This window comes from Dermacentor albipictus, chromosome 1 (genome assembly GCF_038994185.2).
Source record: "Dermacentor albipictus isolate Rhodes 1998 colony chromosome 1, USDA_Dalb.pri_finalv2, whole genome shotgun sequence".
NCBI lineage: Eukaryota > Metazoa > Arthropoda > Arachnida > Ixodida > Ixodidae > Dermacentor > Dermacentor albipictus.
The window spans coordinates 321,107,312-321,121,499 of record NC_091821.1 but is presented as its reverse complement, the minus strand read 5'-3'; the positions used below and the strand labels follow the sequence as shown (position 1 = coordinate 321,121,499).

Genomic DNA, 14,188 nt, shown 5'->3' with positions numbered 1-14,188 from the left:
GGGCTACAATGTGATCATCAAGCTGCTCAAGAGTAATTTTGATTCACAACCTTCAAAAGACTTCTGGTGGGCACGCTTTCAATGTGGCCAACTGCACGGCGAAACAGTCAGTGATTACGGGACAACACTCCAGAAAATAGCAGCTGGTTGTAATTTTGGAAGCAGCGCAGACACGGCTGCAATTACGACAATGCTATCTCTTAACATAATGTTGCGTGATCGATTGGTTTTGTCAAAAACTGCCAGGTAATCGTTCTCTCCCCTACTGAGAAGAATCATGATGGCTCGCGTGTCTCATGGCATTCCATGACTTGCGTTTCCTTCTCTGGCTTGAGAAGATCAGGAGGACACAGAAGTTCTCATCCAAACATCGCCCATGCAGGTGTCATCCCTGTAGCTGTCTGAACTGTGGTGTGTTGCCAATACAGCAATCTCATAAGTCCGCACTGCATGGTCCCAGTGTTTTCCGTCATGAGTGCTCTCTTTAGTTCCGCCACATGGCATTCTGCCTGGCCATTTATTGTCAGATGGTACACTGGTGTTGTTATGGCCTATGTGCCATTTGACGCATAGAACCGCTTTATCTCACCAGAAATAGAGGATTTTCCCATTGACAGAGACGACTTTATGTGGTGTGTCGAATGTGGCGAAAAGGCTTCGGAGCACACCGGTAAGAGGTGTGAAGGTTGCTTGTTATATGAAGGACTTCCACCCAGCTTGTGTACGTATCTATAACGACTGCGTAGGTGCCCCGGTGTAGTGGCCAGCCAGCATTCCCTCCATGAAGCGCTTGAAAATGGCCGGTGCTGCAGAAATCCCAAATGGCAACCATTTGACCTTGCATAGACCTTTCAGTGTGTTGAGGGTTATTATCTCAGCTGTCTCCATAGTTATATGAGGTTGCTGGTAGGCCTGTGCTAAATCCAGAGTGCTGAAGACCTTGCCTTCCCTCAAGTGGTTGATAATCTCATCTGCAGTGGGAAGTGGGTAAGCTGCCTTCTTCGATACCTGATTTACTGCACAATGGTAGTTGCTGCATAGTCGCAATGACCCATTTTTCGTTAGAACCAGTACCATAGGTGTTGCCCAATCCTAATGCTGCAGAAGTTCAATAATGCCTTGATTTTGCAGTCGAACCAGTTCAACCTTTACAGCAGATTGCAATGCAAGAGGAAACGGCCATGTCTTTGGTAACTTTGGCTTTGCTCCTTCCAAAAGTTTGAGTTGTACAGCAGGACCACTGCGTGCTGAGACATCCTCGTCAAACACATACCGATACTTGGCCATAAGCTTGGAAACACGTTTGTAGTCTGATATGTCACTACTGCCTGTTGTTGGTATACCAAGAGGAGGAAACCAGTTTCATTCGAGGAGGTTACACCTTGCTCCTTTGATAACCACAAGCGGCAATCTACAGGTCTTGTCCCTGTCGGATACTTCCACAGTTGTACAACTGAGAACTCAAAGGGCCTGGAATGATAATGTGCGTAGGAGAACACTTTGTCTGGAGCCGTAGTGAGTCGTGTGTCGATGTGGCTTTGAACGTAGCATCACTGATGAGTGCCCAGGCAGCACCCGAGTAGAATTCAAAATTCAAGTACTTGCCATGGATGCCTAGGTGGATCATGACTTTCTGTGTGCTTGATGTGTCCATTATGGTTTTGAGTTCGTACAATGCCGCATCTAGCAAGTCCTGGTGAGACATGACTGGTGCTGAAGCCACTGTCGAAAGTCCCTGTCATGGGTATTCGATGTTGCTTCCCTTAGTATTTGCACTTTTCTGCTTTTTTATGCATGCCTTTTCAATGTGTCAGCGTTTCTTGCAGCAGTTGCGAGAAGCTGTCTGAAACTTGCAAGTGTCCGGGCTATGTTGTGGTGTCACATCGCCAGCAGCATTGATTATTCTTTTGAAAATTGATGCTGCAGCTACCTTGGTTTTGTCTCACAGATACTTGTGTTGGCTTTGTGAACCTCTTTAAAATCCGTCTTCACGTTTTTCTTGTCATCAGTATTTTCAGCTTGCAGTGCAAAGTCGAAGCATTTTTTTTCCCCATGTGCTGTATTGAAGCGTGCACCATAAATACGTAGCATATTCACACAAAAAAGTGTCAGATGCACAAATGTTTACTATTCACAAACAAATGTCGCATGTTACTCGCACTGCGGAATGGTATCTAATATACCGATCGTAGCTACGCTAAGCCTAAATACCTTGTTGCCCAGCATATGCAGCTGCTGCATGGGTCTCTTGCTGCTCGCAATGTCGAAGTGTGCACATGGCAGGCTTTGTTAATACAAAATTCAATGCAAAATTGCTTCTCTAAATCAATAAATTGTGGAAGTGAATGGGAAGAAATGGGATGGGGTCAAATTTGGTCTGACTGCTCGCGAAACCCTAAGGTACCCTTTGCAAGATGTAGTTTGACACCCTTGCTCTATGACATTATATAAGTAGTACTCAAGATGTATACTATAATCATCCCAAATACAAAATACTAATACAGTCAGAAAAGGTCTTGTGATTCTTGTGAGAAATGGACTGAACTATGCACATGTCAGGAATGGTTGCGTGCTGCTGGCTATCTTTTGTGAAATGAGGTGGCACAATTTTGCTAACAACACTGACACAGAAGCAAAGCAGTGATCAGCGCATGTTGAAAAACAGTTCTAACTGTAAATTGTGCAAAACACAGCTACATTTGGTGATAAGAAAGAGAACAAGCACAGGCACTTGGCCTGGACAACAGTGAGAATATCGTTAAGCAAGTTGGAACTATAACAGCACACCTAGCATTTTGAGTTGCTACGACAACAACACAGGGTGTAGTTCAGCACGCAATAGTGGTAATGCAGAACAAGAGAAGAATCCTAAAAACATAAGCACCGTCAAATTACACACTCCTCATGTTTGCAGGTGACCAGTAGCCAGATAATGTAAATACAGGGTGTCTACCAAGTTGACATTTCCAAATTCCCTAAGTTTGCCAGTTTTTCCCCGAGTTCGTATGCAATATTCCCTGAGTGACAGAGAACTTTGTTTCATGTCAAGAGGGGCTGACACCAAGTCACCCGATACTGTCACTCTATAGTAAGCATGTTAACAAATAAAAAAAAAAACGACTTAATCCAGTTTGAATAGTAAAGAGTAGGGTTTATATTCGAAAAAGAAACAGAAGTGAGGGGTTAGTAAAATGCACAGCAAATAAAATATCTTCAAAACAAATGGTAAAACCCTTTACAAATCGAGTCGAACATTCTCAAACACAAATAAAAAGGAGATGCATACTGAAGCAAATTCATTGGTATGTGGCCCGAACTTTGTCACAAGTGAGATTCTCTTGCAAGAGCTGGTAAGTCAACCTCAACTGTCCTGACATACTCTCAGCCCGCGCACAATGCTTCGGTGTTGCATTTCACTGCTTTAAAGAGTTTATTTTGGTTTGGATCAGGGACACCTGCATCACACCATCAGTCAACACTTTTGTTTTCTTTTTTTTTTTCTGAGCTCATGCTCCCTTCAAAGAAGCAGCGACACGCTCCCTTTTCCGTTCATTCCTCAATGTGTACCTAGTTCCTTTTTGTTTTCGTCCTCCTTCCGCCGCGCATTCGTCCCATAAACCATTTGAAGCATCCTCTTGGATGGTTGTACAGTCAACGTCCAAATATTTGAACCCTTAGGGGCCGCGAAAACATACGAAAATCGGGCAGTTAAGAAGAATCTCAGTGCCCTTCCACTCTGTGAAGAAGGATGACTAGCGAAGCTGTGTATGCGTGCCCCTTAATGGCGAACTGCACCTCCGCTGCAGGTCGGCCCGGCATTGCACTAACTTCGGGATCGGCCTGTGTATGGAGAATGCTTAACGCCTGCTTCACCTCCACCGTGGGTTGACCCGGCATTGCACTATCTTTGGGATCAGCCCACGTATGGGGAGTGATCAACGCCTGCTTCACCTCTGCCACGGGTTGATCCGGCATTGCACTAACGTCGGCATAGGCCCACGTATGGGAAGTGTTTAACGCCTGCTTCACCTCCGCCGCGGGTCGGCTTGGCATTGCACTATCTTCGGTATCGGCTCACGTATGGGGAATAATAATAATAATATTTGGGGTTTTACGTGCCAAAACCACTTTCTGATTATGAGGCACGTATGGGGAGTGCTCAACGACTGCTTCACCTCCACCGCAGGTCGGCCCGGCATTGCACTATCTCCCGGATCGGCCCACGTATAGGGAGTTTTTTGCTCATGACACGAAAATTTCCTTGGGCGGTAGACGTGTACAGCTTCGCTGTAAAAATGAATGCATGTCTTCTACTGCCCTTAAAAGCTCCAATTGCTACAGGCACATCCAAAAAAGTTCTGAAGGCCTGCCAGTACACTTATTAGGCATATCTGTGCTCGTACTGTGACAGGAGATAGCCGGTGCACGCATGCATAATTAAGGAATACATACTGTGCCCCATGACAATTGCCCCTTTCCACGCTTGTTATGCTTCACCGCAAATACTTTTGCGGTGAAGGCAGTCAAACTTTCATTGCTGCCGCTGAACTGCCTAAATTTTTTTCATTGTCGGTAACAAGCAAGAAATAAAATTCATACAGTATATATTCTAAAAAAAAAGATGCGAATGACAACACACGCAGTTGACCCATGTTAACTCGAATGTACCTAACAAATCTGTATTGGAAAATGTTAGCATACTGGAAATGCACTGTGCCTGAAAAAACAAATGAGACATCCGCTAAATTGTTCAGTTTCATGGAGAACAGAGACAATTTAACAAGAGAAACAGAGTCTTTGTTTTTGTATAAATGTACGTTTACGCAATGAACTTTTTGGCAAAATTGAAATTTGAGACTGGGTGCCAGATCTGTTTTTGTGCTACACCACTATGAAACAGTTTTATCAAAAGCAACAGTGGCATGGCAACAGGCTGGCCCACAAGTAATGATATACAGTTTTGTGCATACATATGAGTAGCTGTCAAATACTAGAAATCAGCAACTGACCAGTCACACATACCAATTGTTCCAGGTATAGATATGTGGCCCTAAGAAAAACAGTAAAAAAAGTGTGTTACACATCAGCACAAACCAACTGCATGACGGTAATGGAGCAAAAGTGTGAACCACGCTTGTGGTCTCAGATGCTGTTGTAGTTAACATCTACCAAGGCTGTATGTTTTTTGCTGAAGTGATTTTTATTTATTTGTTTATTTACAAAATACTGCAGGCCTTGGTAGGCCCAAGCAGGAGGGGTAAAGTACATATACAATAAAGCAAAACATGTAGAATCAAAGTACAACACACATATATTGTGACAAGCACACTAGAAGTTACATTAGAAATGTTACATTATACAAACAATACAACAAAATCATTTTATGCGACACAGTAGTGCAAAAGTACAAATCATTAATAAACTAGAAAAACAACAGCAACAATCACAATAACAGGTTCGTTAGGCAGCCGGTTCAATAAGAGGTTAATTAAACATGAAAAACTCAGCCAATTTTATGCGATATATGTTCAATCGAGTCAATGCTGGTCAGTTGTTCAATGGGCAGATTGTTCCACTCTGCTATTGTGCGAGGAAAGATGAATGTTAACTAGAACAGCCGTGCATTTTGCCGCACATGTTGAGGACATATTTCTCGAAAAGTTGTGCTATATACTAGGCATCAGCTTTATGGTCTGGTTAGCTTCAATTTTGCAACTGCAATGTGTCATAAAACTCGCTAAATGGCAACTCCGGCGCTTCTTTAACCATATTAGGATATTGTCATATTCAAATGGCATTGACAGTCCCATCATATGTAGGGTGGTTCAATTTGCTTAGAAATTCATCAATCATTCTAAATAACCAATAAACGACGTACCAAAACCGAAACGGGTAGCTGCTTCGTGCGACGTCACAATGACATCAAATCCTACACTACTATAAGGTAAATACGCAGAAGGCATGCTAAACTTGCAGTACACATGGCACTAAGACTAAAGAAGCGAAGCCGATGTCTCCCGATGACACAGGGAGCTTTTACGGATCTTCTGAACTAGACAGCGGCGATTTCAGCAATGATTTCGGCGGCAGTAGTGGTGTAGTCTCTGGCATCACAAAGACAGGGTGGCCAGTAAAACGTCATGAGCTGGGAACACGCAACTAATGTTCAAAATTCATTTTCAGAAAAATTAAATGACTTGCAGCCATATTGTTTGCAGCAGATAATCAGAGTGCAAAAGAGAATGTATATTAAAAATTTTATTAAGATCAGTGGACATCAAAAAATCACCGGAGTTGCCCTTTAATGAAGAGCTAATAGTGCACTTCAGTTAACTAGTTCTTCAACTAGTAATTAACACATTTGTCCCAAAGGCCACTGCTGCAAAAAAAATGTGTTGTGAAAATAATTGTTCCCCAAGCTTTATTATATTCTGTGTTCTATAAGCACTTAAATGTCTTCACTTAAACACCTGGTATAAAAATGTATTCTGCCAGCACATACCTATGGAGCCAAAGGGAAAATATAATAATAAAGGAAACTTCGGAGGGAGCTAAGCACAGTGCAATGAATAATGGAAGAAATGATGGGCGTAATGACAGGAAGACGGCAGTATGGTGCTGCAATAATACCACTGGTTTCTGTCATTTCACCATCCTTAATGGTTTCATTTCATTGTTCCAACAGTCAATAGATGGACCAAGCAATGGATTTGCACACGTTAAAGGGGCACTACAGAGAAACACTACATCAGTTTAGACTGATGAGTATTTTTTCGAAACGCTATATTTATTAATTTCACAATAACAAGTTGACTATATTAGAAGACAGAACAAAGGTCAAATTACCATTTCTTAATTTTGCATTAAAATCCCGGCGTGTTTCAGTGTTGACATCATGAATTTCAAGGTATTCTTATTCTGCCTCTAAGTTGCTGTGGCTCAGGAAAAGTTGCTGAAAATGGCAAAGTTTAACCTTTGGCACTTATAGAATACAATGCAGCCAATCTTCAGCAATAAAGAAATGAACTAGGCTGACGTAGACACTGTCAAAAAACATGACGTCACAGTGAGCTGGTGCGGGAACTTCAAAATGGCCATCACCACCAGTCTTTTGTTTTTGCATCTTTTTTGCGTTACTAAACCTATTCTCATGAACAGAGTGGCTTTTTTTGGTAATACCGTACGTTCGCACATATAACCGGCAGCAAAATTTCAGAGAATTTAACAGTAAAGTGGGAGTGCAGATAATAAAATTTCATCATGGACTGTGGCTTGACAGCAGTGCATGCAACGCTGCCGTGAAGCTACGCCTCAAGGCAAAGTTTTCAGACATTCAGATTTGTTATCTGCTAAGGAAGCGAGCTCCTCCCCACCCCTGCACGTTGAAGCTCCCTTCTCACTTTTTTCATGGTCGCCTATTCTCCTCCGCTTTACTAGTCACCGTTCTGCATTTAGTAGTTAGCGGAGAGCGCACTCGGTGCCGGCAAGCTCATACATGTCACTCATTCCTGCGGTGCTCCTTCCGTCTATGCGAAGTGCTTCGCAATACAGCAGAAAGCCAAACCACCGTTGAGATTTTCAGCTCAGTCACATTAGCTCCGTTGTCGTTGCCAATGCAAGGGCTTCTCCGTTCATGCTGTCATCCGCTGTTGTGCTAGCTGCGTAGCGACCCAATTCAGGTCAGATATCATGTGACTGATTCGTCCGCGATATCGTCCAGCTTTATCAGCATTGCCAAAGAATGTAGGAACAGAGCCGCTGGCCGAAGATATGACGTAAACAAGTCGTGCATCCGCGAATGCAGATTGTTTTCACAAAGACTGGAGCAGTGTTGTATGCAGTTACTTCCGCGGATTATACATGGTGGCAGGTTATACGTGCAAAAATATGGTCTAGAAGGATAGCTTAAAGATACAATACTAATACAACTCAAATTAATTTTCTCATTAGTGCCCACAATATGACACATCTTAGAGCTTTCGTGTTAATGCAGAATTTGGCAGCATACGGATACAGGCCTCACTGTGAAATACTGGTGCAAGTGCGACATTATGCAGAGACCGCAACAGGTCACAGTATGCGATGAAACATGGTGGTGCCCCGGAGACTATTTGGCAAGTGGCATATGTGCGCATCCATGTGATAATCCTTCTGCAATGATTGCTCACTTGTTTTATGAACTGATGACCTTACCTGCCCGACATCAAGGTCCACAAAGATTGGCCGTCGACTTTGACGAACTGCATAATTTAGGAGTATTCGACAGAGACTGCTCTTGCCGACATCTGTGGGTCCAACAACCAATACCTGCCGAAAGCACACGAACTAAGGCATTGCAGACAAACAATATGTGAAAAGCTGCAACATAGCTCAAGCACTATCATAAGAAGTCAACTAACAAAGACAACAAGGACAGCATAGGGGAAATTACTAGCACTTATTAATTGAATTAAATAAATTATAATTTGATGGAAATTAAAGTAGGTGAAAAAACAAACTGGTCACATCCACTTTAATTACCATTAAGTTATCATTTATCTAATTAATAAGCACAAGTAATTTCCCCTATGCTGTCCTTGGTGTATTTGTTGACTTCTTATGACATTACTAATAAAAACTGGGCCCTCAGTTTCCTTTCTTATTGTTCAAGCACTATGGCACTTAGCAGAACAGTGCCCATAGTAAATTACTATACAGGGTCCTGAATGTTTCACTACGTGTGTTCGAAAAAAAGTTTTGCGCTCACTGTTCTTGCTCAAATTTTGCAGAATGATCATATTTTGGCATCAACATCGTTTAGTATAACACTTGCCTCAGTTAACTGCCTAGCTTTTTAGAAAAAAGTGCAAATTCGCCGGCACTTATGGGGGTGCAAGCTGGTGCCACGACGGTGCAAGCATAAACTTGTGTCGCCACCTGTTGGCATCTGCAGAAAGCAGCGTTTCAGGGAGGGAAGTCACCTGTTCCAGGGGCGCACAACACGCTGTAGTATATAAGATGCTTATTATTTCTATTTTGCAACTTTAAAAGAATGCAAATGAGACTGCATAACTATGTTCACGAGCACGGTCAAGTGAGTGATTTGTCTCTGTAGCTTTCTCTTTATTGCCATAGAAAATTATCCACGAGTATACAACTCAAACTTTACTTTCAAAAATGATCCTGGTATAACATTCTTACATTATTCATTGCAACTTTTTGTGCCTGAACTTTCTTGTGCTATCTTGCATTTAAATTATGTTAAGTTAAAGCAGCGTGTAATTATGTAAATGAATGTAGCACGTAAATAAATTATAATCACATGTCCTTGGTCATTTTTCAGCAATATCTCCACTGATAGAGCAAAGTGGAAGGAACTTCTAAAAACCAGTTGCTGATATAAAAAATTTGAAGGACGCTTAAGCTTCGCCTTTAAGTGTGAACGTGACAGCATTCAAAGATCCCTGACTGCTTCTCATGCTTACCAGCAACTGGAGCAAATGTAACCGTAATGTTTACCGGGAAACGTTGGCCGTGAACGCTACGCACGAAGGCGAGCTTTGTGGTTGAAACACAGCCTCCTGCGTGGGCCGCGATCGGCTGAGGCGAGGGCCAGCTGGGGGTATTGCGAGGAACTGCGTGTGCTGCTCCGTGGCCCAGGAGACACTCATCGTACCGGCGCACACAAAATGGTGGCCACCGCAGCCACTCTATGAAAGCCGTAACCGGTTTGTGTGTGTGAATGTGTTTCTTTCAGTTCTTGCGTAACAGAATTATGTTTTCTCGTATAGTCACATTACAATCTGAGAGCTATCTGTCTGTAGGTTGCGTGCAAGTCATAGTTTAAGATTTTTCTAAGTATTTTAGCTTGAGAAATTAAATTAGTTCAGTGAATTCCTCGTGCCACGTGGTTATATGGCTCGAAAACCTTTTTGCTGCAACGACATCCGATGCAGGACGCCGACGCGGAACGCCGACGCCGGATTTTCTGCGGCACAGGCTTCTTAACGCTCTTGTGATAAAATATGAAAAGGAACTTGACCAGATTAACAACCTTATAAATATTGCATGTTTCATATGTACACAGTGCATTTTTACTTTGAACAAGCCAGATTTTAAAGCGAAGCTTTCTTATAGAGTTCAAGGCACTTTTTCGTACGTATCTGGCTTTTAACGGAGAATGCACTTAACGGGATGGTGACGCCATCTATGAACGGTGCAGAGAAGAAATAGTTTACAAGTTTACCGTCTCAAGCATAGATTTTCATACAATAATTACTAGAGAGAACTGTGGAACTAATGTCTACAGGAGCTGCAAGGAGGACAATTCAGCAAGCGTGGGAATCATGGTTAGTACATGCATTATCAAAAATTATGGGGTTTTATGTGCCAAAACCACTTTCTGATTATGAGGTACGCCATAGTGGAGGACTCCGGAAATTTCGACCACCTGGGGATCTTTAACGTGCACCTAAATCTAAGCACACGGGTGTCCTCGCATTTCACCTCCATCGAAATGCGGCCGCCTTGGCCGGGATTCGATCCCGCGACCTCGTGCTCAGCAGCCCAACACCATAGCCACTGAGCAACCATGGTGGGTGTACGGCATTATAAATAATTAAATAAACATTAATAAAATTGTCCGACATAAGGATTCCAACACAGGACTTTAGCACATATGCCTGATATTGAAGCCATTGTGCCATTCACACATCTGTCCACAAGCGGCTTTCGGTCAAGCTTTTACGGCACATTAATACCCTTGGCATGTTTCTATCCTCAGTTGCACTAGAAGAACCCAACGCATCAGAAACACCATGAGTGCAATACGACACTAAGAACACCACTGTGAATTTAAACAAACAATATATATATGATGTACTGTATGTATCTAGCGTACATAATATCCGGCCTGTCATAGTACACTTCAAATAAAATAATTTCTTCAAACAACATGCTGCTCTTTAATACTAATATTTATATGCCTAAAATTACACTTCATATGCACACACACATAGTTCATGAGCCAATTAAAGAATGCTTTGCTTTAAGTAGATGTAAATCGGAGATAATTCCGCCTGTTTTCGTAAAACTTCAGTAGATATCTCCCACTTGTGTTATTCTTTAGACGTTTATATTCTCACTGGTCTGGCATCCTCCCGCCACCTTGGTCACTAATGCGAAGGCAACATGGGCCAAGGCATATCACCTTTTATCATCACACCCAAAATAAAAAACGCCAAGTACAAAGCAAGATAGAGTAACAACATTACCACAAATCAACACCAAAACACCATGCAACTCATATGGGAAAAAGTATCTAAAATACAAAACAATGGATTTTGCATAAGAAAGGTTGTGGCTCAATGAATGCATTTGATAAAAGGTTTAACCACACACTTTTTGCTGACCTATCTATGCTAGCTATGAGAACATTTCTTGACTGAATTACAGACTTTTCTAGTTTATTAAATAAAAACCATAAAAGGCAAGAGGTGAGTCAGGAGATGCATTAGAATAGTTTCACTCACTGTGGGTCCCTTGGAATCATCCTCTTCACACTTTTGTCGCATTTGTTCAAGTACTGCGTGGATGTTGGCATAGAATATCATCGGTGTTTCCTTAGCTACATAGGCGACTTCTGTCTTTCCAGAGAGGTAAGGTATGCTAAGGAAATGCACTGCATTGGATTTACCAACATTTCTTAAGCAAAAAGTGTCGGCAAGAGTTCCCACACAGCTCTGTACTGTACACACTAGGGCAAGAGCAATGTTATTAATATTATTTAGCATAACTGATACCCCCCCCCCTTTTTTTATATCTATTAGCTTTTACTGTGGATGGTGAGCTGGCAGGTGCACTTGCATACAGGTTTTCACCTTGCTGCAGACTTGTGCACCATCCACGGTTAAAGTTACCCTGTGATGTGCAATTAAATATTATTAACCAGACGGACACCTCTTTAGCATGTCTGTTACCATACTGCTCTGCACTTAACAGTGTTATATATATGAGTTCTGTCATCTTGACCCAAGTATAACAATACGTTTTCACAGGCTAACCAAAGGTTCTGCAATAAACCTAAAATTGTTGAAGCCTAAATTGTTAAAATGTTGAAGCATAGGTTACGGTTTTGTGAGGTATTTTACATAATTTAATCTAACCATATGATTTTCTGCAAAACGTGCGATCACAAGAAGTGTTGCAATGAAAACAGTGCTGTCCATATCCTGGGTATAGTTGCACTATATATCTCAAGAACAACTTTGCGAAAACAAGAGTTACGCTGGAAAGTCGGTGCCACTTCTGTCGCTGGGACAGTAAACAAGACATGTCTGCTGCTTTTTACGTTTCACACGGCACTCCTCAGCGATACACAGCGTTTTCTCACTGACAGCTCAGAAGAACTGACACATGAAGAACAAATGAGAAAGCGATCTTCTTGAAGAAAGGAGTTCCTTAATTGCAACACAATAGCCTCCCAGAGGTCTGCGCACATCGCTACGCAATTATAACTGCAAAACTTGCCGCGATACCCCAAAATGGGCCGCCGTGCTTACACACGCGCGCGCACGCACACCGAGAAAGGATATCTCCAGCGTGCATCCATGCCACGTGAACACTGCAACTTTGGCTCCAGGTCCAAATGTAAACTTCTTATTTTTCACCAGCTCGACACCAAATATTTCAGCGAGGCCAGACTTCAGCTGACGGAAAAAGGAAAAAACGAGTCCAGTTCTGGCATTGCTTGCAGGAAGTGCCGCCAGGTCAAACAAAACTTCGTTACCTCAACGGTGACCTTCTCTTTTCCCTCTACTTCAAAGCGGAGCTCAGACTCCGGGTCAATCCGGAATTCCTGTGCGGCCTGTCAAACGCAATACATGCGCACAGATAAGAGTAATTCGCGAAGTGACACGAATTTGAGACAGTTCGTTGCATTTTGAGACAGTTCGTTGCATAGAGGTTCGGATAAAACAGACATGGAGCTTTGCTCATGCAGCTCACTCATTCAATCTCTGCTTATTGCAAGGAGTTTGCAAAACATGTTGGATGTGTTTAGAAGGGAATAAAAAAAAGGGTATGTGCGCTAGCTCGATAGCGCAATCACGTTGTAAAAGAAATACTCAATAATTTGGCAAGCAAGTGTACCTCTTCTTTGGTTTCTTTCTCCTCACTCATTATGGGCAGTGTCTCCTGCAGCAATTATAAATAGAAACACGCAATAAAAAATGTTAACGTGTGATCACAGGCTCAAAACACACATTCACAACGAGGAAACATTGCTTGATATCGATGTTACTAGACGTTTTGGGCACACTCAGAGCCACAACCACCGAACATATATTTCAGTAATGTAATGTTAAGCTTTGTTACATAATTGATATCATATATTTTTAGTTACCATGTGAACTAAATGTTACAAAGTACTTGTAACCCTTCTTATTGTTTGAGACAATGACTACTTGCCAGAAACCAAAACTTCGTTGGAAGCAACAACTTGATTTGGGCGAGTTGGTTCATCTTAAAAGCTTAAAACTTGAAGCAGCGCGACTGTTTCGATTGTTGTCCTCGTCTTCTTCGCGCTGCTTCAAGTTTTACTTATTCCTAAGAAGTTTCCTTCAATGGTGAAGAAAACACCCGCGAGTACACTGAAGTGTGCACAATTAGCTACTGTAGTGTAGTCACCACAGTTACTGCAGAGAACTTTTACAGTGCACTCGTAGCTTTTTGTCATAAAATTGTGCAACATTAGTGCAACCATTATTCTATGGTGCAACCACCGTAGCCAAGCTGACGTCAACTACTCAAGGTCCCGTTTTGCAAAGGAACCTGCTTCGGTACTCTGACGATTGCGAGCGAACGTCGGGCAAAAATCATAAGTGCAATGATCGATACTTATATATTGAGCGCTGGCCGTGTTGTTTCTGCCTGTTTGTCATGAAACAACAGGAATAAACCCTGCGTACGCCCGCGGTTTCGTTCTTGAAGTTACTGGTTTTGTGCTTTTGTTACGAAGTTACGAAATACGGTCTCTGAAGCCTGAACTGGGCGCTGTCCCTGCGTGAGCGTGCATTCTGCTGAGCTAATTAAGCGCGCTTCAATGCAGCGAAGAACTGCACATCGTTAAAAACAGTTCCTGGTGGACGTGCACCGAGCGTGTGCAGGAGCTGAAGCGGCACGTACGCTGGGGACTTTTATTTTTGCCGGG

At 42.4% G+C, this 14,188-nt stretch overlaps 1 protein-coding gene across 3 annotated transcripts in view; it reads right to left on the bottom strand.

The window, feature by feature from the left end:
• cbc (crowded by cid) overlaps window positions 1-13,872 on the bottom strand; it is a 39,378-nt gene extending 25,506 nt beyond the window's left edge. The window contains exons 1-7 of one of the 3 annotated variants that reach the window (XM_070531611.1): window positions 13,810-13,872; window positions 13,129-13,173; window positions 12,767-12,844; window positions 12,573-12,686; window positions 11,511-11,636; window positions 8,194-8,307; window positions 5,023-5,050 (exon numbers count right to left, since the gene is read on the bottom strand). In XM_070531611.1, coding sequence (XP_070387712.1) covers window positions 5,023-5,050; window positions 8,194-8,307; window positions 11,511-11,636; window positions 12,573-12,686; window positions 12,767-12,844; window positions 13,129-13,173; window positions 13,810-13,857 — 553 coding nt within the window. In that variant the 5' untranslated portion in view covers window positions 13,858-13,872. Of the gene's footprint in view, window positions 1-5,022; window positions 5,051-8,193; window positions 8,308-11,510; window positions 11,637-12,572; window positions 12,687-12,766; window positions 12,845-13,128; window positions 13,174-13,381; window positions 13,400-13,446; window positions 13,570-13,809 lie in introns of those variants that run through there. The other 2 variants (XM_065453112.2, XM_070531612.1) reach the window with 2 other exon arrangements.
• Between the last annotated feature and the right edge of the window lie 316 nt (window positions 13,873-14,188).